Raw genomic sequence first — 25,568 nt, 5'->3', positions numbered from 1 at the left:
GTGCCAGCCTAATACCCAGGCTCACTGCTCAGCTGCCCTCGAGCCTGCGCTCATTTATTCTCACTCTCTAGCACCGGCTTTCCTCTCCCTGCTTCCTGCCTTCTTCTCCTACAACCTCTATTCATTTTTTCCTTTTCTTTTTTCATTGCCCCCTCCTAGCCATCTTACGCTTCTGTTTATCATGAGGACATGGATCAGGTGTGGCAGTCAGTAGCTCCCAGCGACAATTATGGATGCGGATGACTCCTCACCTGTGTGCTTAAGCAAACTCCCACATCACGAACTTTCCTGGGAACTGCTTCCAGCCACACTACCACACCCTCTCTATAAGCCGCGAAGACAGCGATTATTTATTTAAAAAGTGGCCTTTTTGACATGAGCTGTGGACCTGCTACACCACACCGTGTAACAGGCTCAAGACCGGGTCAAGTAAACTTTTTACAAGCCTTCTATTACCCAAACACTAAGCATCTAAGGAGGCCGAGCTGACTGTGACGTCAGGTGGTTAAAATTCTAAAGTAAAATGCTGAACTGAAAAGCCAAGAAAATCTGAAAATCTGGAGAACATCCAGCATCTCTAATGTGGACTTCACTATGTAATAAATAAATAATATATACTGAAGTGAGTTAAACTTTAACAGACACCCTGGGACAGTGCATCTCGTCTGTCAGTGTATGTCATATTGTCACATTGTGATCTTCACTCTCTGGGCTCCTGTCTCACATTAACTGTTCACCCTCATTGTCTCCTCAGATGTTCTCTCTGTCAGCTCTCAGGTTTCTCTTTAAATCTCCTCCTCCTCCTCCTCCTCCTCCTCCTCACTGAGCACAGACAAACTTTCACTTTCATTTCTTCACAACTCACTTCCTTGTTTGTCTGACTGACTCTCTCTGCCTGTTTCTCCTCAGACTGACGATGGCCGAAGCCCAGCTGTATGGATTACAAGATGAGATCACCTGCTCAGTGTGTCTGGACATCCTGACTGACCCCGTGTCACTGCATTGTGGTCACAGTTTCTGTCTGAAGTGCCTCACTGACTGTTGGGATCAGAGCCAAGTGTTCAGCTGTCCTCAGTGCAGAGAAATCTACAATCTGAGGCCGCAACTGAGAAGAAACACTGTGCTGAATGAAATCGTAGAGAAACTAAAGAAGACAGGACTCAGTTCTTCTCCATCTCAGAATTATGCTGGCCCTGGAGATGTGGAGTGTGACGCCTGTACTGGGAAGAAGTTCAGAGCGGTGAAGTCCTGTCTAACCTGCTTGGTCTCCTTCTGTCAGCCTCACCTGCAGCCTCACACTAAAGGACACACCCTAAAACACCACAAGCTGACTGATCCTGATGGAAATCTGAAGGAGAAACTCTGTGCAAAACATCAGAAAAGTCTGAAGATATTTTGCAAAACTGATGATTCGTGTATCTGCATGATGTGTGTGGTGACTGGACATAAAGGTCATGAAATAGTGGAGCTGGAGACGGAAAGAAAAGGAAAAGAGGTGAGTGGGATTTGGTGTTTAATTGAAACAAATTACATAACAAGAGTTAAGGGATTTGTAAATGCAGTGTAACAGAGAAATCTCTTCATCCATCTTATAAACCTGATTTTCCAAGGACTTAGAGTAGTGTGATGAAGTCTAACCTGGTGAAACCTTGGGCAGGGCATGAAACAGTCCAGGATGGGATACCAGGCATTACCCATGAACAGCCGAGCGAGTTCATTACGCCAAGCTGAGTATTTGTCTGCTCTAATCAGTTTGTCTTTTGAGTATCTAATGCTGTGGAGGACAAACTACAGAAACTACAGAACGGGTCCCTGGCAGGGGTATGAGTGGCATGTGGGCTACTCACAGAAATATCTAACATCCCAGCCCTCTTAAGGTGTGTTTAGCAGGATCATGTTACAGCAAGCATAAGCATAGGAAGTCACCAGGCAGTGTCATTAAAAACGTAATTCAATACCTCAAGCTTTTACCAAATGAATGGAGACAATCCAGGGTGCTGCCACATACACAGTAATTGTGTTTAGCTGCTTACTTCCATTGTCTTCTTTGTGCATTTTTAACAATTTGAGTGTGCATGTGGCTGATCTCAGGCCTTTTAAAGAGACACGTCAACCAGACGATACTGCACTACAGAACCAAGTCTAAGATTCTTACAATGAATTCAGCTCAAATATTTCAATGTAGCATTGCTGTAGATATTCTCATTGTAATTTAAAATAAGTAATCGTGCACTGAATTAGTGATTATTTGTGATCATTAAGTGCAGTAGAAAAGATATTTTGAATGTTAACCCCCTGGTTATACCAGCTAATGTCTGATTGTCAGATGAACTTTGACCTTCACCAGTGTGATAAATGCCCACCAAGCCCAGCAGGTGTGTAGATAACTTGTGAAGATGCCCGTTTGACCATCAATGCCAGGGGTGTCCAGCTCCAGTCCACGAGCACTACGGTGGCTGCAGGTTTTCATTCTCACTCTTTTCTAAATCAGTTACCAGTTTGTGCTGCTAATTAACTTCTTTTGTCTTCATTTTAAATGACTTGTTATTTAAGACTCAGACCCCTCAATTAGAAGCTAAACATAATGGGATACAAAATGGGCCAACACATAACCAGCTCCCTGTGTCCGTCATATAATATCTGAACATAAAGAAAGGTGAAGGTCTCCATCATGTTGATCTGCTCAGGTCCACAAAACACTTGGGCTTTAAGAACAAAGAAAACCAACAGTTTGGGAAATGTCTGCCTTTGGAGAAGAGAGGCAACAAGCCATGGGATTAAATCACGGGTTTAATTAACGACAAGAACTGACATCTAATTAAGAAACTGGCTGGAGTTTGTGGCTCTGAGTTTGCTGTTGGCTCCTCACTTCATATCTCATTTGTGTTTGAATGCCATTTAACAATTCAGAGGAACGAGTCTTAAAAAACATAGCAATTAAAATGAGTGGAAAAGAAGTCAATTAACAGCAGAAATTGGTCACTGGGTAAGAAAGTGGCAGCAAGGAAAACTGCCAGTGCAGCTCTCCAGGATCAAAGTTGTACCCCCGTGATCTGTGCCAACATTAAAAACACCCATCATCTTGAGATCTTAATGTGCGCTCAGGTTTGTAAGTCATGATAAGTTCAGACAAGTAAGCGGACCTCAGCTATTTAATGCTTTATATGTTAAAAGGAGGATTTTGAAATCTGCCCTAAACTTAACCGGGAGCCAGTATGAAGATTTAAGAACTGGAGTTATGTGTTCATATTTTCTTGTTCTTGTAATAATTCTTGCAGCAGCATTTTGGATTAACTGGAGCTGTATAAAGAACAGTTTGAACATCCAGTGAACACCGCATTGCAGTAGTCAATCCTACTTGAAATAAATGAATGAATTATTTTCTCAGAATTCTGTTTATTTAGAAAATGTCTTAATTTTCCCAACATTTTTAAGATGAAAGAAACCTGATTTGGACAACTTTGTAATGTGTGCTTTAAATGACATGCTAGAATCATCATGACAGTGCAGGCTCTAGAAACTTGATAAGTAACTAGGAATTGATCCATCTAACCTTCTGAAAGACCAGAAGTGAAACAAGAACATTTAAAATCCAGCCCTGAATCAATAATGTTTCCTGGGAAATTCTATTGAGAAAAATTAGATCAATAAAAATCACAAGTTATGTGCCTTTCTCTATGGGAAACAGGAAAAAGATCAAAGTAAAGTAACACAGTGTGGCGGATGGCTGGGGTCCATGGGGCACCGCCAGGGGGTGCTGCAGCTGGAACTCCTGAGCCCTTATGGGCAGTGTTTTCACACACCCAGAAGTGCAGCCGGAACTTGGAATCAAGCACCTGGAGCACTTCTGGGGAAACTATAAAAGGGGCCAGCAGCCACCACTACTCAGGAGGCAGAGTCGGGAGGAGGAGGACGAGGTTGTCTGAGAGGAGTGGTGGAGGAAGAAAAGAGTGCTGTGTTGTGTGTTTTATTTGGTATATTTGTGCTTGGGACTGTGTTGTGCCTGTGGGGATTAAGGGGAAGACGTGCCCCACAGGTGAAGAAAAATATAAGTTTATTTATTTTACATGTGCCTCAGTGTCCATCTGTGTCGAGTCAGGCCCCCATATAGTGCCTTTTGTTATAATAGATTTATGCGTTTTCATTGTTGTCCTTTGTCTGTATATACTTTTAGACCTGCAGTACTTCTTCTGTTATCCTTATGTTATTAGCATGTTACATTTTTTCATTGAGATTCATTTCCGAGGTGCTCCGTGTATGAAGTTTGTATGTTCTTCTTGTATACACATTGGTATTCTTTCAGTGCACCAGATTCCTCCCATAATCCAAAGACATGCATGTTAGGTGGGTTGGGGTTGCTAAATTAGCCTTTCAGTGTGTGTGTGTGTGTGTGTGTCCTGTGATGGACTGGCACCCTGTCCAGGTGTTGTCCCTGCGTTGTGCCTGATTATTACTGGGATAGACTCCAGCTACCCCACCACCTTTGCATTGGATAAGCAGGTTAAGAAAATGGATGTTTGGATCATTTAGTGCAGCACGCGTGTTTGGGTTATTTGATGATAAATATTCTAACAGCAGGTCTGAACCACAGACATAGGAAGTGAAAAGTGATTTGTGTGGACCTTTGACAATTTATGAACTTCAGCCATAAACTGAGCAGATCTCTTCATAGTTCTGGTGTCCTGGCTGGAAGGTGGTACAGAGACCTCCATTGCTGGATTTACTGTTTGGTAGTTTCATAATTTAATACATTTTATTCTGCTGTATCTGAGTTTCCAGATGTTTTGGTATTTTTTGATGTAAAGTAAGATTTTGACAGAGTTAGATGAGGATATTTGTGGACCTTATTGTATAAATTTAGGTTTGGTCTCCATGTCTACATGTGGATTCAGCTACTATACTGTAGTTGAGAAGTCTTTGTGTTAATAAAATTCATTTTCACTATTTCAGTTTACAATGTGGAAGCAGACAGGGTGGGGGGGTAGATTACACCAATGTTGTTAATGATTGTATTTGAATTCCTGCCTATCCACCTTTGGAAGCTGTCAATGCTAAAAGATTTTAATAGGTAAAGGTTTAGAAGAAAAAAGTTGTTTCTTTCTGTTAATGATATGGTGCTCGGTATCTCAGATCACAGTCACGTGTATTAAATCTATTGAGTGAATATCATGACAGTCTATTGAATAAGAGTGATCTCCACTCTGTGAATTCTCTCACATGCCAAACCAAACCTGATCGCTTTTGTGTGATTGTCTCTGAAGATTTTGTTCTCCATGAAAACATGAGATCAGTCATCACTACACAACACATGGGGTAAGCAACATAAAATACAAAAATATAATTTATAGTGCAGAGTGGACCATTAAATTTACCTTCTTACTGAACTGATCACAAACACGTCTTAGTGGCTTCACTTATCTCAACTGACTCAGAAAAATGACAAAACACATCACAATGTTCTCACGAGTCTAACTTTGGTTATCAGATGATGTTGTAGGTCCTACCATTGCTGCCACTACGTGTCCATGTCCTCCTGGGTTCTGAAATCCCATATCTTCTACATCTACAGTGTGCCTTCAAACTCTTGTATTCATTTGTCACTCTCTTCAAGCTCAAACTCCATCTTCACTCTTACTGGTAAGTTAAACTTTTCTTTTAATCTTGTGTTGCTATTCATATTTATTGAGTCAAATCTGTGGATCACCTCGAGTGTCAATATGAAGGCAAGTGTGACAAAAAAGTTAGTTGTGCCACAAAATGCAAAACAAATGTGTTGTAAAAAATTTCAGGACTCACAAAGAGAACAAGAACTCAAAATGTGAAAGTAAATGTTGATAAGACCATGTGTGTCCTCTTGTGTGTCCAAACAGAAACAGTTGGGGAAAACACGGAGTGAAATCAGGAGGAGACTTGAGGAGAGAGAGAAGAAAATGAAGGAGATGAGAAATGTGGTGGAGCAGATAAAAGTGAGTTGAATTAAGACGACCCTTCAAATTATGGACATGAGAAATAAATGAAAACTAGAAAAGCCAGCAAAGCTTCACTGGTGATGACGTGTAGGGGCAGACAGAAGGACAGAAGACATTTTATTTTATCATCCATGGTATTTCACTGTCAACAGTGCTTCTTGTTATTTCATTGCAGATTCAGACAGTAGGACCCTAAATTAGTGAAACCTGAACTCACCCGTCTAAACCCATGCTGACCGCTCACTAACACTCCTTTTCTTAACATGTGTTGCTTAGTATTTTATTTATTAATGATAGTAAAAATAGATACATGTTAATCTTACAGGTATGTGTTGCACCTTCTTATCCCCTCAGTCTTCCTGGACTGCCACAAGGCACAAATAGACTTTTTGAGATGATCACTTTGTCAGTTCTGCTCCTCAGCTTTATTCTTTAAGTTTGTCCGGCAGATCTGGCACTCTGTAGATAACAATGACAATGACAGCTGTCAGCCAGGAAGGTAACACACCGCATGAGTCTCTGGAACAAACCTTCATCTCATCTCCCCTAATATTTGAATCCCCAACTATCACTACTTCCCTCTTTCAGCAGACTAGTATGGATGTTAACCTTTAGGGTTTTTCATTCCTGCCTGGTATCTCAGGATTACCTGAGTCAACTCCTAACAATACAAGGTCTTGAAAACAGGTGGACATCTCCAGCTTTGTGGTTAATGAGCTTAGACAGTGTGTACTGCTTACCTTACACTTACATCAGACTGTGACCTACCTGTCACTGCTCTAGCCAGTGCTGTGTCCTATGCCACTTTGGAGTGCACACTAACACCCCCTACAACACCTGGGTGAGCCATTCAAATATAAGCCATAGTAGCAAAGGCTATCAGTAATAATAAAAAAGTTAATAAGTGAACTAGAAATGAAGACTCAGCCCTGAGTTTGACATTGGAAAAAAGAGGGACAATAAATAAGCCAAGAGTTCATGAAGTGAAATTAAATCAGAATTCCTTACCAACCACAACACACTTGTGTGTAATATCTCCATTTATGTTTGATATTGTCACCAACAGGGAGCATCAAACCAGAACCAAACCAAACCAGAACAAAACTACCCCACACACGTCTCTGGTCCTAAAGACTCTAATTTTCACACAATTACCTTCCATCACACAGGCATTTGTTTACAATACCCAAAATCATCATCATCTTCATCATCATCTTCTTCTTCTTCTCTAATTCCATGTCCATTTCACCTGGCTGGGCTGGAGAGACAATTTTTACTAAGAGACCCAGTGGTACTTCCAGTACATAAGAGAAACACGAGAGAATCCCTTCTGTGTTAGAGTCCTCATAGGATAATGGAACTGTCCCCTCAGTAGGTCCTTCTAATATCTCTAAAGGACCTCTAAAGGGCTGACTGTTCAGATGTCATATCCCATTCACCCTTGCAGACACCCTGCCACCCAGAATACTAGATGAACATGTTGTCCTGGCTAATAATTCTCTGACTGCCCTCCCATTATTCTAGTCTGTTGTTTCAGTGAGGTACCACCAAACATCTTGACCAGGATGCCAGCCAATCCAAACTATCCTTTACAACATTAAAATGCCCACAAAGTGTTTCAGGACTGGTAATTCTTATTATGTGACTCAATTCAATGTCTTTCTTTATTCAATCAGATATCTGTGGAAAGAGAGTAAAGGAAAATGAGAAAAGCTTCATTGATCTGATCCACTGCATTGAAGAAGCTCAGAAGAACTTGTTTGAGAGGATCAGAGAACAAGAGAAGAGAGAAATAGAGAAGGCTGAAAGAGTCATGGAACAACTAGAGAAGGAGATTGAGGAGCTGAAGAAGAGAGACACTGAGCTGAAGGAGCTTTTTGACAACAAGGATCACGTCCACTTCATGCAGGTGAGGGAAGCTCCTTACAGGAAACCTAGTCAGATTGGGATGTGTGGGACCTGAGAACATTTAAAAAGAAATTCAAAAGATCTGAGGAGTTTTTACAACATGACAAGGATAGGCCATTCAAAACAACACAGAATGTCTTTTCATATTCCTCTAATATTGTCAAAATGTATAAAAGTCTCTGAGTCTCTGCTTTTTAAACATCTCTGTCATATCACCTCCTAATATTTCTATTCTAAAACTCATAAGATTCAAATCCTTCAAATCCCACAGTCCAGTCTCTCTTCCCTCGTCTTTCTTTTGTGCTGTTTGTTCATTTCTCTAATATGGAGACCAGCACTGCACACAATATTCCTGAACTGGACTCACAAGTGTGTTCTTCATGTGATGGAGATTCTCTTCTTGATTTATACTTCACACATCATGGACACTATATAACTCAGCTTCTCACTAGCCTTCTCTAATCTCTACTAGCTGAGGATGGTGATGAGTACACAAAGGGCCACAAGTCTTCATCACAAGTTACACCTTCTAGTGCAGACCTTCCATTGTGTAATTATACTGAGGAGCTCTCTTACTTCATGTATATTTATTTACATTTAATTGAATTGATTTCACCTCAGAACTCTGAAAAGCCCAATGTCTTGCTCTCTTTGTCAAGTCAGTTCTTTGCCCACCTGGCCGCTGTCCCCTCAGTCCCCTTATCTACAGTCTGATTACTCTGCTCTTATGGTGTCCTGCATGAACAGCTTATTGAAAGTCAAGTCGATCTCTTATGTCTCACTACACTGAAATACTCTGTCATTAATAACCAATAAATGAATGAGAGGTGATCTCCACATTTCAATCCCAGTTGACTGCCCATCATGTGTGGCGCGGACACATAACGTAGTTTACTGGTTTGTCTTCTGTCTCTCTGTTGTGTCATCCTTGATGTGAACCCTGTCTCCATCTGGGGCACGTATAAGAAACTGGAAGGAATAAAACAGACGTCATAAGCATACTGCAATATTGAAGACCTTTGTACAGTATAGTCAATTGTGACAATTTCTGGGATATTGCCATGGTGATAGATACCAACCAATAGTTAAATAAGCAGCATGAAAAGGAAAGAAATAAAGAGCAAAACAAAACACAAAGTTTACGGTGAATGTAACAAACACAAACTATCTAAGACCAGAGAGAAGATCGTCTCACTTGGGTATCGAGTCCTCTTTCTTTTTGGAAGTGGCCACCTTGAAGAATTTCCCAAAGTAACTTTTCCTGAGCTGAGGTGGTACAGCAAGAAACGATCCATTAACACAGGAATCCCCACCAAACTTGTTTCCCTTGATCACCTTATTTTTCCCAACACACGTGAGGAAATTCGAATGGCCTTACCACCTCAACAAATTTCCTGCTGATAACTGCCAATCGCACTTCTGTGACATCTACCGACACGCAGACCTAAATTGTAATTTCTTATTAACTTTTGCAACCAAGAAACCTACACAGACAGTAACTCAACAGAAGTGTGTTTATTATTTCAGGTATGACTGAATGAATGTGAAACACACACAAACACACACTCATGTATGAAGACGTCTTGATATGGAAACGCTATTTGGGCTTCCAAGACTGTACACATTCAGCAACATGTCATTTAAATGATTCTTTTTATTCAGTTTTATTCCTGAATAAAAGCACACTTGTTTCGTCATACCTTTTGTGAAAGTGTTTATTTAATATTCCATGTCTTTTTTGTTTTTAAATTTATTGATTTTATTAAAATCCAGTAGCATTCCATATTAGCAAGTCAAGTTTAACAAAATGAAGTTCGAAACAAATCAACTCCCACCCATGACAAAGAGAGCTAGGCCAACCGAATAAAACTTTAATAATAGTAAAAATAAATAAATAAATAAATAAGAGGAGACAGAATCCACTTCCTCAATTTAAATGCTTATTCTAAAATGTTATCGATTAGATCCTGCCAGGTTTTGAACAAGTTTTATAAAGACCCTCTAAGTGAGAATTTACTTTTTTTTTCCAATTTCAAATAATATATAACATCAGTTACCTACTGACTTAAAATGGGAGAGTTAGGAGTCTTCCAGTTGAGCAGGATAAGTCTACGTGCTAATAGTGAAGTAAAGGCCATTACAATTTGTTTGTCCTTTACTTTAAGCCCCTCTGTGAGCCCACCAAACACAGCCGTTAGTGGGTTAGGAGGGATTGGGACACCAAGGCTGTCTGAAAGGCATTTAAAGATTTTGGTCCAAAATGATGTTAATATGATGCAGGCCCAAAACATGTGACCTAGTGAGGCTGGAGCTCGATTGCAATGTTTGCAGGTTAGATCTTGGCCTGGAAACATTTTGGACAATTTTAAACAAGAGAGATGTTTTCCAGACATTAAAAGCTGCGTACGTTTGAGAGGGCGGAAAAAGGTGATTATCGTGCAGAGGTGCCACAGATAAAAGCTTCTCTATCTTAAAATGCTTTCTACATTGGTTCATATTCTGAGTGAGTGAAGCACCATTGGGTTGTTAGTAAATTGGCGATAACTTGTACTTATTGGGGTACAAAGCAAGGAATATAAACAAGAGCTGCAGGATTTTATTTCTATTGTAGACCAAGCCTGTGTGTGTTTGTCTATTTGTGTCCATGTCCAGGTTTTTATTGCTTGTAAATTTGCTGCCCAGTAATAAAATTGAAAGTTAGGTAGAGTCATGCCACCATCTGCCTTAGGTCTTCGTAGGGTCGCTCTTTGAATAAGTGGATGTTTTGAATTCCAAATAAATGAGGTTATGGTTGAGTCTAATTTCTAAAAAAATAATTTATTGAAGTATATTGGAATGTTATGAAATAAAAAGAGAATTTTAGGAAGGATATTCATCTTAACAACTTTAATTCTTCTAGATAAAGTGAGATGAAGGGTTGACTATCTGTGCAAGTCTTGCTTAATTCTTTCCATGCAGACAGCAACATTTTGTTAATAAAGAGCTTTATGTTTACTTGTTATGTTAACCCCTCGGTATTTAATCTGATCTGCGATGATAAAAGGGAAGGTGTCCAATCTAATATTGTGTGCTTGAGAATTCACTGGAAAGAGCACACTTTTAGTCAAATTAATTCTGAGACCAGAGATCTTTTGAAATTCTGTAAGTGCTGTTAGGACTGCAGGCACAGTATTCTGTTGATCTTATATATCTACAGTACCATATCATCTGCAGAGAAATATTTGGTTCAAGTCCTTCTCTGATAATCCCCTTTATCTCATAAGCGTTTTGACAGTGAACTGCCAGTGGCTCAATGGCGATTGCAAAGAGCAGTGGTGACAGGGGGCATCCTTGTCTGGTACCACACTGTAGTTTAAAGGAGTCTGAATTCATGTTGTTAATACAAACTGAACATTCTGGACTGGTATACAGTAGTTTGATCCATGCACAAATGTTTGGGCCAAACCTAAATTTCTCCAATGTAGTGAAGAGATAGTTCCATTCAATCATGTCAAATGCTTTTTCTGTATCCAATGATAATAATATCTCTGGGATGTTAGACTTTGTGGGTGAGTATATTACATTAAACAGGCGTCGGAGATTGGAAGCTAAGTGTCGGCCTTCAATATATCCAGTTTGGTCTTGTGATATTACTGAAGGCAGCACTTTCTCCATCCTTCTAGCTAGGACTTTGGAGAGTATCTTCACATTCCACATCTTATTTTGAAAATATTTGAACTTCACAGTCACAAAACAATTTGGCTTTTATTCAAAAATAAAAACAAATGTAAAGAAATCGCTTAGATGACATGTCGCTGTGAATGTGTAAAGACTGTGAAGTCCAAATATCAGTCGGTACAAAATAAGATGTTTGCATTCATATGTGTGATAACGTGTTTCATTTTCAAACGGACATATCTGATGTAATAAAAACGTGCATTTGATCTGAGTCTGTAACAGTCTGTGTAAATGTATGGTTCTTGTAAAAGTAAGCTCAATAAAGACAAATTGTTTAATGGTTGATGTCACAGAAGTGCGATTGTCAAAAATAAAAACTCACATTCAAGCAGTTATATTTGATATAATAAAGACATACATTTGCTTTGTGTCTACAAGACGTAACATTTCTTGTTTTGTCGTACATTTACACAGATTGTTGTAGCATGGAGCACACATGAACTGTCTGCATTTCAAATACTGATATATCATTGCTAACATATCTCTGCTCAACTCTTTGCCATATAAATTTTCAAAGCAGACTTGTGCTGTAAGTTAGAGAATTTGAGCTGGTGGTGTTACACAGAGAGTGTCAGAGTCAGGAGTGGCAAACGGCTGGCTGAACGAGGGATGGGTCAATGGAGGTTCAGCGCTGCTAACTGACACAGTTACAAAACAAAGGTGTAGTACGAGGGTGTTGTACCGTGTTGGCCATTATGGATGTAGTGAGAAGTCAAGTGAAATGACACCTTTTATTGGCTAACTAAAAAGATTATAATATGCAGGCTTTCATGACAACTCAGGCCCCTTCTTCAGGCGAGATGTAATCGAAACAAAGGTGGTTATCGGTGGGCAGTTGCTGTGACAATAAGAACATAGGAGTTTCTTCATGTGTGTTTTGGGGGAAGTAGGCTTTACAGGGTGAATGAAAAATTTTGAAGACATTGGCACAGTGTTAAAGATCTTCTAATAAATGATTTTTGTTCTTGATCCTCTCTGAAATCTCATCCCCTCTTCTCTCCTGATGCAGACTTTCTCATCTCGCTGTGTCCTTCCTGCTGATGGAGACTCGCTCAGCTTCACTGTCACTGCTGATTTCTCTTCTGAGGACCTGAGAAATGAGCTGTCATGTCTGAAAAAGAGTTTGGAGAAGATCAGCCAGTGGGACATCAAGACATCGACTTCATCAGGTACAGCGTCTGTTCATGTTGTTGTGAAAGGCCACTCAATGTCCTCTTATTGTCCTCCTTAGAAGGACCAGAGTGACGACAAGAGGACATTGAGTGGTGAGACATGAAGAAGGCCTGCTCTTTGACATTTATTTTGATATCAAGAATGTTTTATTATACACTATGTAGCTGCGTTTATTCAGAATTACTAAGGTTCTGCAGCTTTAGTTTGCTTCATGGGATTCAACGATAGCTTGACACGTTGAAATGATTCCACAGACAAAATATCTTCATTTCTAAAAGCTTTAGTAAAACTTCAAAGTAAAACAGTTCACAAAAATAGAGAAATAATTGATACAGCAAAGAAAAGAAAAGAAAAGATTAAGAAAAGTCCTGTTTAAAGCTTCTATATCTTATTTGTTTCTTGAAGTTATCTCACTTGTAAACTGCAAAATGAGTCTACCAGGCCATGCTAGCAATGAGACTAACTCCAAACACACACTGACTCAATTAACACACATTATTATTTATATAGCAAGAAAGTTCAATCTCATATTAACTTACATGGCGTGAAAGACTACACCATATTCTATGTAGAAGCTAATGTTCTGTAGAGATCACACAAACACTAATATGAATTTAACTTAAGAATTCACTTTCTAAGATTGGCTCTTACATTTCTGACCCCTAATTAGCTATGCAGGAGCTGACATAATTACTATACTATACTTTACTTAATAAGAGCCACTAACTTTACTTTTACATTAACTAACGCAGTTTTCAAGTCACTAATAAGAACACTGCAAACAAACATTTAAGGATTTCTTATTTCAAACTTTGGCAGTTTCTTGCAGCAGGCCCAGTTTATTCACAGGTCTGTCCAGTGTGCTGCACACAAACTCTTCTGACTGCCCCTTTGCCATCTGCCATTGTCTTGATGAGTCGCTCCTTTAATTACTCAGGAATTGTGAGGTGCAGCATCATCTACAATTAAAACAACCTCCCTGTTCAAAGTTTCTTCTTGCTGTAAGCCATTTCTGACGTTCTTGAAGTGTTGGTAAATGCTCCTTAGTCCATCTTTTACAAAACAAACCAGCTGTGTATTGAAGTTACTTACAGCGTCTCCGAGTGTGTGTTGGTCGTTTTTAGACAAGAGTCCAGGAGGCTTGTCAGGTTGTGTCTTCATTAACAGCAAGTGATTGGGTGTGAGTGCCTCCAAGTCATTTGGGTCGTCTGATGTCTTTGTCAGAGGTCTGTTATTGATGATTGAGTCAACTTCACACATCATTGTTTGGAGTCTTTCATCATCGAGTGTCTGTTGTTTTAGTGTTGAGTTTAGAATCTTTCTTATGCTTCTGATTTGTCTCCCACACTCCACCTTGATGAGAGGCTGATGGTGGATTGAAAAGTCTTTAATTCTTCTGTAAATTTTTGCAGTTGACTGAGGCGTATAAGCTCTGTTTCAGCTTTAGCCAAGTCTTCTGCTCCAAGAAAGTTTGTTCCTGGTTCTAAAATCAGTTTGTACTTTTCATGTGCTTTGTGATGAGTGATTTTTGTTCTTCTGGATTACTTTCAGACTGACTGACTTCTAGTTGAAATGTTTGTCTTTCATTTTTTAAAAGCAGCAGTATGTCTTTAAACTTGAGGAGCCAAGCCACTGCTTTCTTCAAGCTTGGCCAATCTGAAAAGTGAGTGATTAGTTTGTTGGTGGGCTCGGTCGCCTCCTCTGTTCTTGTCATGTTAACTGTACAGATTTTGATTTCTGGATCATCTTCAGAAACTGAATCGTTCAGTTGATCTGGTCTTTTGGCCACTCGTGTTCAGGCTTCAATAAGAAACTTGGACCTTGTGACCATGTGGTGCTTTTGAGAAAGTTTTCTATGCTTAGCCCTCTGGATGCTTGATCAGCCGGATTAAGGGCAGATGTGACGCACCTCCATTGTGAAGGTTGTGAATGATCTCTGATCACGGAGATTCTGTTTGCAACAAAGGTCTTGAATCGAGTGCTTTCATTTGAAATGTATTTTAGCACCGAGGTGCTGTCAGTCCAAAATGTAGATGAAGCTCACCTTTTAGCATTTTGACTGCCACAACGGCTGCTGTCAGGTCTAATCTTGGAGTCGTGACCTGCTTCAATGGTGCAACTCTTGACTCCCCCATCAGCAATGAACAATGTTTTTTGCCTTCTTTGTTAGTCAGGAGACGATATGTGACAGTGCCATATCCATCTTCACTGGCATCTGCAAAACGGTGCATTTGTGCTGACTTTATGGTTCCCAAACCAGGCAGGTTTGATGTATCTGTTCACTTTATAGTCTGTAAGTAACTGTAAGTCATCCATCCATTTTTTCCATTTCTGAGTGTGTTTGACTTCTACTTCTTCATCCCATCCACATTTCTCTTTACACAAGTCTATTAGAATAAGCTTTGCTGGCAGTATAGTGGGTGCTAGAAAGCCAAGTGGATCATAAACTGAGCTAACAACAGACAGAATACCACGCCTTGTAGTGGGCTTGTTTTGTAACTTCATCTGAAATTTGAAACTGTCTGTTTCTGTGCACCACTGGACACCCAGGGCACGTTCTGTAGGAAGAAGACTGTGGCTCAAGTCTAAGTCCTTTTGTTCATGAGCTCTGTCTTCTTCAGGAATAGACAATAAAACTGCTCTGTTGTTACTCATCCACTTGGTCAAATGAAATCCACCTCTATGGCATAGAGCTTGGTGGTCCTTTGCCAGCTTTATTGCTTGTTCTTCTGTTGCCACCGACTTTAAGCAGTCATCCACATAGACATTATTGAGAACGGTGTCAGCACCTTCCTCAGGAAATGTATCTCTGGCATCTTCAGCTGTTCTACGCAAAGCATAAGAAGCACAACTGGGTGAAGAAGTGGCACCAAAAAGATGTACTGCCATTTTGAATTCTTCACGGTCTTTACTTAGATTACCTTCAGGCCACCATAAAAAGCGTAAAAGATCAGTGTCTTTATCTGGTACTTTAACTTGGTAGGACATTGACTTAATGTCTGCCATTAATGCTACTGGCTCCTTTCTGAATCTTGTAAGGATGCCAATGAGTGTGTTAGTTAGGTCAGGGCCTTTTAATAATTGTTAATTAAGTGAAATCCCCTGGTAGGTGGCAGTGCAATCAAAGACCACTCAAATCTTATTTTCCTTTGGATGATACACACCGTGATGTGGGATGTACCACACTCTGCCTTCATTGTAATTCAGGCTTTCTTTTTGTACCTTGACAGCGTAACCTTTCTCAATAATGTCTCTCATGAACGTTTTATAGTCTTTGTGGAAACCTGAATTTTTGCTCAGTTTTCTCTTGAGTCCAATAGCATCCTGTTCAGCAATACAGCGATTATTCTGCATTTTAAGTGTTTCATCCTTCAAAGGCAAATTTAAACAATAGTGGTCACCTACCAGTCTCACAGATTCTGAGGCTATGCACATGAACTTGATGTCCTCTTGTGACATCTCCTCCTGTTCTTCACAGCTGCGCTCTGGAAATCTGTGCTATACTGTTGCAGCAGCATATCCTCAATCTCTGTTATTGACACACGATTGATCGAATGTTTGGACAGCTTGCCACTTTGTTTTAAGAGGTCATCTATCTCTTTGTATTGTCCACCGACCGCCCATCCAGGTGTAGTCTTCACATCATGAGGTCCATCTCCTTGGCTAGGTATGATTCGTGACTGCCTGAAGATTTCTGGGTTGTTGATTTCTATTAAAAGATCAACTTCAGAGTCAGTATGAGATAGACGTACCTCTTAAAGATATGCCCACTTATCGATATCTTCTTGTAGTGGAATACTTCCTCTGTTCACTGGAATGGAGACCTGTGTGAAGACCTTTGACAAATCAATATATTCATCATCATTGAGACCACAGACTGGCAAATCTGACAGAGCATTCAGTTAGCATGTTTGAATCATCATCATAATAGTTACTCATAGTTTTGAGGTATACTTGTGTTCTTCTCTCTTGAAGGTTTAACTGTCTCTGGAGCCTTTCAGTGCAGATTGTTACTGTACTGCCGAGGTCTATAAAGGCGTATGTTTCTACATACCTTTCACTCTTCTTAGATTTTAACTTAACAGGAACCACATGCAGTACACATTCTTCACTGGCCCCAGTAAAGGCACAAGTTCCAGTCTTGGTTCCCCTTCAGTAGATGTTGCTCCACCTTCTTTTTATATGCAGGATATCTGAGTGCTGCAAAGAACGTGACTGACATTTCATTCATTCTTTACAATTCTTACCAAGGTGCCCCTGTTTTAGATGGTGAAAACATAAACCTCCTGATTTTAAAAGTCATTTCTTTACTTTATGCGGTAACACTTTGACTTTACTAATTCAATGAGAGTATGCTGGCTATTGCAGAATACACAAAGCTTTTTAAATCCACAGAAGTCAGTAACAGTCTTTTTGACGGAGGTTTCTCGAGTCCCCCTTTCAGCAGCATCAGAAATACTTGTAGTGAAGATACTTCCTGATCTCTGGCCGTACTTTAGAGGTGACCTACTCTTGTCGAAGCTTTTCCATAAATGGGATGCATTAACATCTTAGCCTGTCAATGTAAAAAGGTAGCTAGATCATCAATATCTGCCTCTCTGTTTTCTCTTGCTCCAAGTTTATAAGTTGTATTTCACCACTTATCTTGTAAAGTATATGGGAGCTTTGAGATTATGGTACGGATGTATCGGTTGCTGTTGAACGCATCACGGCTCCTTGCATTGGCCATGGAGTCCATACAGTTGTCAGGAAAGGTTGCTTTTCTCTCAGAGCCTCTCCATCATTTTGCTTTATTTGAGACCACTTCAATGTTTTATCTGTGTATGTATCAGCTATGAATATTTGGTTGCCATAGTAACTTTCAACTCGCGTCCTGGCCTTTGCATAGCCTTTTGGTGGCAGTCACACACAGCCCTTAATCATTTCCTGAGCAGGACCTGTTGTATATTGAATTAGGTGATCTAATTTATCTTCAGGGTTCTCTTAAACATCTCCAACAGTGTGATCAAAGGCCCTAATGAAAGCCACTTAATCACCTACAAATAATGGGACCTGTCTGTGTGGTACTTCACCATGCAGTGCCGGAGGTGCAGAATAAGGGGCTTCCTTTATTGGGCTAACATTTTAGCCATTTCAGTGACTGCCTTCTGACATTCAGCTTGATTCTGCGCGAGCACATCTATCAGCTCTTGTCTGGAAATCTGAGTGTCAGCCCTTGCGCTAGTGGAAGGTGTTTCGATTGTTCCTGTTTTTTTACTATAGACTCAAGCTCATGGAGATTTTGTAGGAGTCTATCGAATTCTGACTGTTCAAGTGTGACTGTCGATGAAGGCGCTGGTGCCACGGTGCTTGACTGATATGACGGGCCGCACTTACTAATGAAAGCGCACTTCAACTGAGAGGTGTGTGAAACTCTTGGTTTTGTGCTTTCTCGAACTTGCAGTTTCATCTCTCCAAGTTGATTAACACTAGAATCCCTGAAGCCTACTAAAAAACTTGTAATCCTAGGCCAACTTTAATTCCTTCGTTCCTCTCCTTATCAGCGTCTTTTGTTTTGTAAAGGTGTCGATCAGCATAAGCAGCAAGCAGCCTGCTATAACACCCCCACCACCACCAGAGCTCATCTTGGGCAAAAAGATCTCCCAGCTCAAATCTCTTTATCTACGTGTGAGGTGCCTGGAGATTCATAGGGAAAATAACATCTCGTTATTTGGAGCTCATGCATTTCATGTGTGTTCTGTATCTACTACGTGTAAGTGTAGCTTGACAGGAAATGTGAGAAATACAAGAAATATTGAACACATAACTAAAACAGAAACATTTTTCATGTTTTAGTACTAACAACAAAATTTGACATGAAGTGTATAATGTGGGGAGGCACAGTGGCTCAGTGGTAGCGCTGCTGCCTCGCAGTAAGGAGACCTGGGTTTGCTTCCCGGGTCCTCCCTGCGTGGAGTTTGCATGTTCTCCCCGTGTCTGTCTGCGTGGGTTTCCTCCCACAGTCCAAAGACATGCAGGTTAGGTGCACTGGTGATTCTAAATTGTCCTTAGTGTTTGCTTGGTGTGTGTGTGTGTGAGTGTGTGCCCTGCTGTGGGCTGGCGCCCTGCCCGAGATTTAATCCTGCTTTGCGCCCTGTGTTGGCTGGGATTGGCCTCGGAAGACCCCCTTAACCCTGTGTTAGGATATAGCTGGTTGGATAATGGATGGATGGATGGGTGTATAATAAGTGTGGACTGAAGTCCAAATATCAAATAAGCACTTTCACAAAAGGTACAAATATAACAAAACAAGTGTGCTTTTATTCAAGAATATAACCGAAGAAAAAGAAATCAGGTTAATGTACTCCATTGTCATTACAGCTTTGGTAATACAGTGGTAAGAACTGCTGACTCCTAATCAACAGGTCGCGATATTGAATCCGGGTGCTCTCCAGAATTACCATGTTGGGTAGTGGGCTGCTCTTATTGTTACTATTATACACTAAAAACATACATTTGATTTGAGTCTGTAACAGACAGTGTAAATTTACAGTACTTGTAAAGGTTAGCTTTTTTTTTTTTTCATTTAGTTTTATTCTGTCAGTCGCATTCACACTCCCCCTGATCTGACACTGCTGTTTTCACATAAAGATATGCTATAGCAGAGAAGAACTCAGATGAGGATGAGGGTTCTACTTCAGAGGAAGAGAACAGAAGCCCTCACCACAAGAAATGTCCACTCACATATAAGAACAACACAGCTGCACCAGGCATAAAGGTGAAAGATGGCACCATTTGGATAAAGGATGAGGTCGGGCGTCATCCTGCCAGTCAGTCTGCTCCACACTTTTTCTTCAACGAAACAACACGACCTACAGAGCTCGCCAACGTATCGGGCAAAGTCGTGTTTGTGATTGTCTTTATATGAAATACATGTACATGTTACTTATATAAAAGCCAGGTTGAATGTTATTTACCTTGATTTATTTCCTTATCTTCCTACAGTGTAAAGTCACAAGTAGACTACAGAGCTTCCTGTGTTTAATCGACACGGGCATGCTGACAAAGTACAAGTGTACTGAAGTGACTTTAGCTGCAGGTGGAAGCTCCACATAACTGTTGTTACTGCTCTGCCTTTGCCTAGAAGCAGTTTTATAAGTTTTATGACCTTAGTCTCTGAAAGTCTTTCTCTCGTGGGAGAGTAGAGGAGACCAGGAAAGAGAAACTGGTGGGAGTGAGTGAGCTGACAGTAGAAAGGACACAGTGAGAGGAACTGTAATGGTAGAAGCAGGAAGAAACATGGAGAACAAAACTAAAAAGTGGTCTGATGTGTGTAAGTGGAGTGACAGTTCATTTTGTGGGGGTGCAGTTTTGTGAGAGAACAAGTCCAGCAGTTTGCCAGTTTTGTCAGTTGGTGCTCTGTGGAGTCTTTTAGAGTCCTTTTAGAGTCTTTAGAGTCCTGGTGTTTCCTGTCTTGCTATATGGTTGCGATACATGGAGGCTATCCAGCGACCTGAGACAAAGACTGGATTCCTTTGGTACTGTGTCTCTCTGGAAAATCCTTGGGTACTGTTGGTTTGACTTTGTGTCGAATGAGTGGTTGCTCATGGACTCCCGAATGAGGCACATTACCTACATTGTGAGGGAGAGTCAATTAAGGCACTACAGCCATGTGGTGTGTTTCCTCGAGGGTGATCCAGCTTGTAAGATCCTCATTGCTGGGGACCCGAGTGGCTGGACCAGGCCAAGGAGTAGCCCACAAAACACCTGGCTGCGGCAGATAGAGGGTCATTTCCGGAGGGTTGGACTGTCTGCCTGGGGGGTTGTAAACTGGGATCCCGAGTTGTTTCGTCATGTAGTGGGTGTGGCAACACATTGTACCAGTGCAAGCTCCACAACTTGACTTGTGGTCTGTGGAGCTGTAACAGTTGAAAGAATAAAGAAGAATGAGTTTACTAGCAGTTGGACTGTCCAGGTAAATGTTCTGGATAACAAGGAATAGAAGTGGACATCAATCATCTGGGATGGAGGAGAGAAGCATGCCCATCTCATTGAAGCCCCTTAGCAGAAGCTCCGAGGGAAAGTTCTGTAGGCGTTGCCATATTTTCTGGATGGATCCATATCTCAGTCAATACCACAACCTAGAGAACACTTTGGGTGGCCAATGTTGGCATAAAGTTCGCTTTGTCAACTTCAGACTGACAGTTCCACAGGCCAAGAAGAAGGGAGTCTCTGAAGGAGTGGCTTGAAGAAGCAGTTGAAGATTGCCGTTATTACGCTCTTTCCTGTTGACAGGACAAGAGAAACATCAGGTATCATCCACAGGAATGTCCTGTACACACATGTTGAGAAACAGAAGATTACAGAGAAACAGTTCATCTTGTTAAATAAGAGGACCCATTGCCTTGTTCTGTGTCTTTCCTTGATGGACTTGTGTAGGTTTACCTTCTTCTGAATGAGGCGACGTTAAAAGTGGTGTCCTTTAGGGTTCAGTGCTGGAGTTGGTGCTCTTTATAATACAAATACACAATCTGATAAGAATATCATAAGTTAAATTTCACAATCATTACATACTAGATGGAAGGGCAGATAATGGAGAATTAGTTGAATTATTACAGAAGTACCTAAAAAGAACACAGGAGTGGGGAGATTTGTAGACAATGAAGTTTAATGTAAGAAAATGTGAAAAGTGATATGCTGTAATTTGAATTGGCCTGTTTTTGTACATTGCTCACATGTCCAGTACTCCGATGTTCTGATTCGTCTATCCTGTCTGAGTTTTGCTCTGGACTCTCTACATTGGCATTGCCCTCAATATGCCCACTATTCTACTCTGTGGATTTTCTCATTTCTGATGTCTCCTTCATGTGAATGACTAATAGCTTCCAAAAAAACTGGATACATGTCACTGGTCTGACCCTCATGTCCCATTATATGTCTATCACTAATTCATCAAATTTATTCACATTTACAATAATGGAGCCCAGTTTTATAAAGTTCAAACGTCAGGAAGTAAAGCTTTGTCCAGGATGGCCCCCCTCACTGCTGTGATTGATCCACCTGTCTTTAATTCTTTTATCACAGGAAAAAAACTCTTAGAGGAGATTGACACCAGAAACGAGCCACCTGTCCTTGACCCTCATATTAAAGGTAACTCCTTTCATTTACACATCTACTCAGCAGTTCCTCCAGTCCTGTGCTCATCAGGTCTCCTCATGCATTCTCATTTTGACTTCTAGACCTCCATGAGACACTCAGACAAGCTGTGTCTGAATTCACAAGAACTCTGGGGACTCAGGCTTCTCCTGGAGATGTACATACCACAGCTGTGGGCTTTGAGACTCGATACACAGAGTTGGTGGCCATTGAACAGGACCCAAGAAACCATAAGGAGACTGATCATGAACTTATGAAAACTGGAAGGATCCATGAAGAGCTCATGAAGAAAGGAGAAGCAGAGAAATGTGAGAGAATCAGGATTGAGCAGCTGTTTAGGAAAAGTCCTGTAAGTGTAAATCCAGTCAACATCATAGTGGTCAGTGGGATGGTGGGAATAGGGAAGACCACCATGGTTCAGAAGATCATGTATGACTGGGCCAGAGGCACTCAGTACCAGAGGTTTGCATTTGTGTTCCTGTTTAAATTCAGAGAGCTTAACCTCTTAGACAATGAGAATGAGACACAAATGTCACTGACCAAACTGATTGAAAGGCACTATAAATATCTCAGTAATGATCCACTGAAAGATGTTCTGAAGAATCCTGAAACTCTCCTGTTTATATTCGATGGATTGGATGAGTACAAACACAAACTGGATGTGACACAGAGTCAGCTTTGCTCAGACCCAGACGTTGAGGTGCCTGTCCACATCCTGGTCACCAGTCTGGTCAGTCGGACATTATTGAAGGGCTGTTCAGTCCTGATAACAAGCAGACCAACAGCCCTGGAAGCCATGGACATGGAAAGAGTCGATCAGTTTGTAGAGATCCTGGGGTTTTTCCCTGAACAAAGGCTGATGTACTGTAAGAAGTTCTTTGGTGACACTGCTCTGGCTGCTGAGGCTTTTCAGTATATCGAGGAGAACACCATCTTGTACACCATGTGCTTCAATCCATCATACTGCTGGATGATCTGCTCTGCACTGAAGAGCCACTTCATGACACCTGAAAAAGTAAAAAATGAAGCTCTGCAAGTAGGTCAGTGGCTCTGTGAGGCTCAGAATAAGGAGTTAATTAGAGACACCATTGGAGAGGATTTAAAGATGAACTTTAGAAAGATGACTTTATCTGCTGTGGACTGTGCTGTGCTGGCCGCTGTCATCAGTTGCTGTGGAGAGCTTGAAGAACTTGACCTGTCAGGCACACCTCTGACCCCTGAGAGCATCAAGAGACTGGAGTCGGGGCTCAGCTGCTGCAGTGCAGTTCGGTGAGTGATGCGACTTTGACAAGTTTTATCTGTCAGTAATGGCACTTTGTGTCAGGGCACTGAGCTCCTCTGTCATAGGACCTTCTAATAAGCCCCACCTACTCAACAGGAGGTGAGGTCAACCGCTAATGACATGATAATTATGCCATCTTATTCTTGATGATCCTTTACAACTCGTCTGAACAATCCTGACCTCACGCTGTCATATCTGTTTCATACTCTTAGAGTCATTAAAGCCGCCTCGTGCAGACAATGAGCCGGTACCACTGGTGTAGATCAGCAGATTAAAAAGATGGATGAAAATTTTCATTTTCTTACTGTATTAGTTAGTAATTAAACAACGATGTGAAACATTATATTGTGTGAATGTGACCATAGAGGCTGAGAAATAAATTTAAAGTGTGTTCACGAGAATGCAGAGGAATGTGAATCCCAGAGAATCAATGAATCTCCAGTTCCTTTGCACCATCTGCAGACAGACTGTGGGCCAAAAAATGGATGGCCAGGAAGCTGGAGGATTGATTTTTCACAACTAGGAGGCTTCGCCCCCTGCTCACTTCGCTCGCCAACCCATGTGTTTGGTTTTCCAGATACACACTTTTAAGGTTTTTTTTTTCTTTGAATTGTTGCTATTTCATTATTTTCACTTTTATTTCAGAACTTCTGTAAATACAATATTTGGAATCTTGCAAGTCCCAATATGCTGAATCTTTTTAATGAGGTCAGTGAAACATGTGTTTAACACTAGAATTACCAAAGCATATTAAAATAACTCGTAGATCCATCCCACCTTAAATCGCTTTGCACCTTTCCGTCAGCGTCTTCTGTCCTGTAAATGTGCCGATAAGCAGCAAGCAGCCTGCTCTCACATCCCCCACCGGCGCACAGTTTTCTCAGCTCAAGTCTGTTTACCTGCATGTCAGTTGCTTGTAGTTGTACAGAGTGAGAAGTCATGCAAAATGACACCTTTTATAAAAACTATATCGTTATTTGGAACACTTGCATTTCATGTGTGCTCCGTGTCTACAACGATCTATGTACACACATTGTTAAAAAAGAAACATTTTTCATGTTTTAGCAATAATTGACAAAATGTAGACATGAAGTTTATAATGTGTGAAGCCTGAAGTCCAAATATCAAATGAACACTTTCACAAAAGGTACAAATATAACACAAATATGCTTTTATTCAAGAATATAACTGCAGAAAAAAAACAACCCGCATTAGGGTGCGACATTGACACATATTTACTACGACCGCTTCCGTGGTGCAACGGTGTCAGCTGTTGACTGGTAATCAAAACGTCATGGGTTCGACCCCAGACGAGTCAATTTTGAGAAGTGAGCTACTCTTATTACTACTGTACTTTAGAGTAAAAACATACATTTCATTTCAGTCTGTAACAGCCGGTGTAAATTTATGATGAAAGGTTTGCTTTGTTTTTTTTATTCAGTTTTATTCTCTCATTTGCGTTAACTCTCCCCCCCCCACCCCTCCCCATCTGACACTGCTGTTTTCACATAAAGACGCGCTATAACAGAGGTGAACTCAGATGATGACGACGGTTCTACATCAGAGAGAGAATGCATGTCGCACTTTTGTCATTGCTGTACTTTGTATATGTACCTGAGAAGCTCTGCAGTCTACTTATGACTTTACGCTGTAGGAAGTAAGTAAATGAATAAAGGTAAATAAGTAAATAACATTCGATCTGGCTCTTATATACAAAGTACAGCAATGGCAGCTTCCACCTGCAGCTATAGCCTCTTCAGTACATGAGCGACTCTCTACGCTTGTGTTTAGATCTGGACGGTGCATGTGCCGAAAACATTAACATTTATATGTTACTTACATAAAAGCCAGATCGAATGTTATTTACCATAATTTTTTACTTACTTCCTACAACGTAAAGTTACAAGTAGACTGCAGAAATTGTTTGATCAACGCGGGCATGCTCAAAAAATATATGTGTAATGCCAGAAAAAGTGCCTGCTGACACTTTAGTACGTGAGCAATGGTACGAGAATTCAGTTAGACCTTTTATTTTTGGGAACATGCATCCTCCAGATCTAAACACTAGTGTTTAGTACATTTAGTACATGTATGTTTTTATTCTAAAATAGTAAGAATAAGAGCAGCTCACTTCTCAAAATGGACTCATCCGGGGTCAAACCCATGAAGTTTTGATTATCAGTCAACAGTTGATACCGTTGCACCACCAAAGCAGTCGAATCAAAGGGGTGCCAATGTCACATCTTACCGCGGGTTCTTTTTCTGCAGTTATATTCTTGAATAAAAGTGCACTTGTGTTATACTTGTACCCAGAGGTGGGTAGAGTAGCCAAAAATTGTACTCAAGTAAGAGTAGCGTTACTTCAAAATAATATTATTCAAATA

The 25,568-nt window shown here is 40.7% G+C and overlaps 2 protein-coding genes across 2 annotated transcripts in view; both read left to right on the top strand.

The window, feature by feature from the left end:
• Positions 1-750: 750 nt before the first annotated feature.
• LOC120521534 (E3 ubiquitin/ISG15 ligase TRIM25-like) lies at positions 751-7,695 on the top strand. The gene is made up of 4 exons (XM_039743099.1): positions 751-777; positions 910-1,495; positions 5,871-5,966; positions 7,646-7,695. Exons 1-4 carry the CDS (start codon positions 755-757, stop codon positions 7,664-7,666), a joined length of 726 nt encoding a protein of 241 aa, XP_039599033.1. The 5' UTR covers positions 751-754; the 3' UTR covers positions 7,667-7,695.
• The window catches only part of LOC120521452 (NACHT, LRR and PYD domains-containing protein 3-like), a 91,176-nt gene continuing 73,275 nt past the window's right edge, over positions 7,668-25,568 (top strand). The window contains exons 1-4 of the mRNA XM_039743055.1: positions 7,668-7,878; positions 12,604-12,763; positions 21,831-21,896; positions 21,986-23,171. Coding sequence (XP_039598989.1) covers positions 7,783-7,878; positions 12,604-12,763; positions 21,831-21,896; positions 21,986-23,171 — 1,508 coding nt within the window. The 5' untranslated portion in view covers positions 7,668-7,782. The remainder of the gene's footprint in view (positions 7,879-12,603; positions 12,764-21,830; positions 21,897-21,985; positions 23,172-25,568) is intronic.

Source organism: Polypterus senegalus, chromosome 2 (assembly GCF_016835505.1).
Source record: "Polypterus senegalus isolate Bchr_013 chromosome 2, ASM1683550v1, whole genome shotgun sequence".
Taxonomy (NCBI): domain Eukaryota; kingdom Metazoa; phylum Chordata; class Cladistia; order Polypteriformes; family Polypteridae; genus Polypterus; species Polypterus senegalus.
The sequence above is the reverse complement of the archived record's forward strand: the minus strand, read 5'-3'. Positions and strand labels throughout refer to the sequence as shown.

What these genes read in the sequence shown, in the direction of transcription:
- LOC120521534 (XM_039743099.1), top strand. Translation starts at nt 755, where the DNA reads ATGTTCTCTCTGTCAGCTCTCAG. An exon ending in TTCTCTCTGTCAGCTCTCAG is followed by an intron (nt 778 to 909) that starts GTTTCTCTTTAA and finishes GTTTCTCCTCAG; the next exon opens with ACTGACGATGGCCGAAGCCC. An exon ending in CGGAAAGAAAAGGAAAAGAG is followed by an intron (nt 1,496 to 5,870) that starts GTGAGTGGGATT and finishes GTGTCCAAACAG; the next exon opens with AAACAGTTGGGGAAAACACG.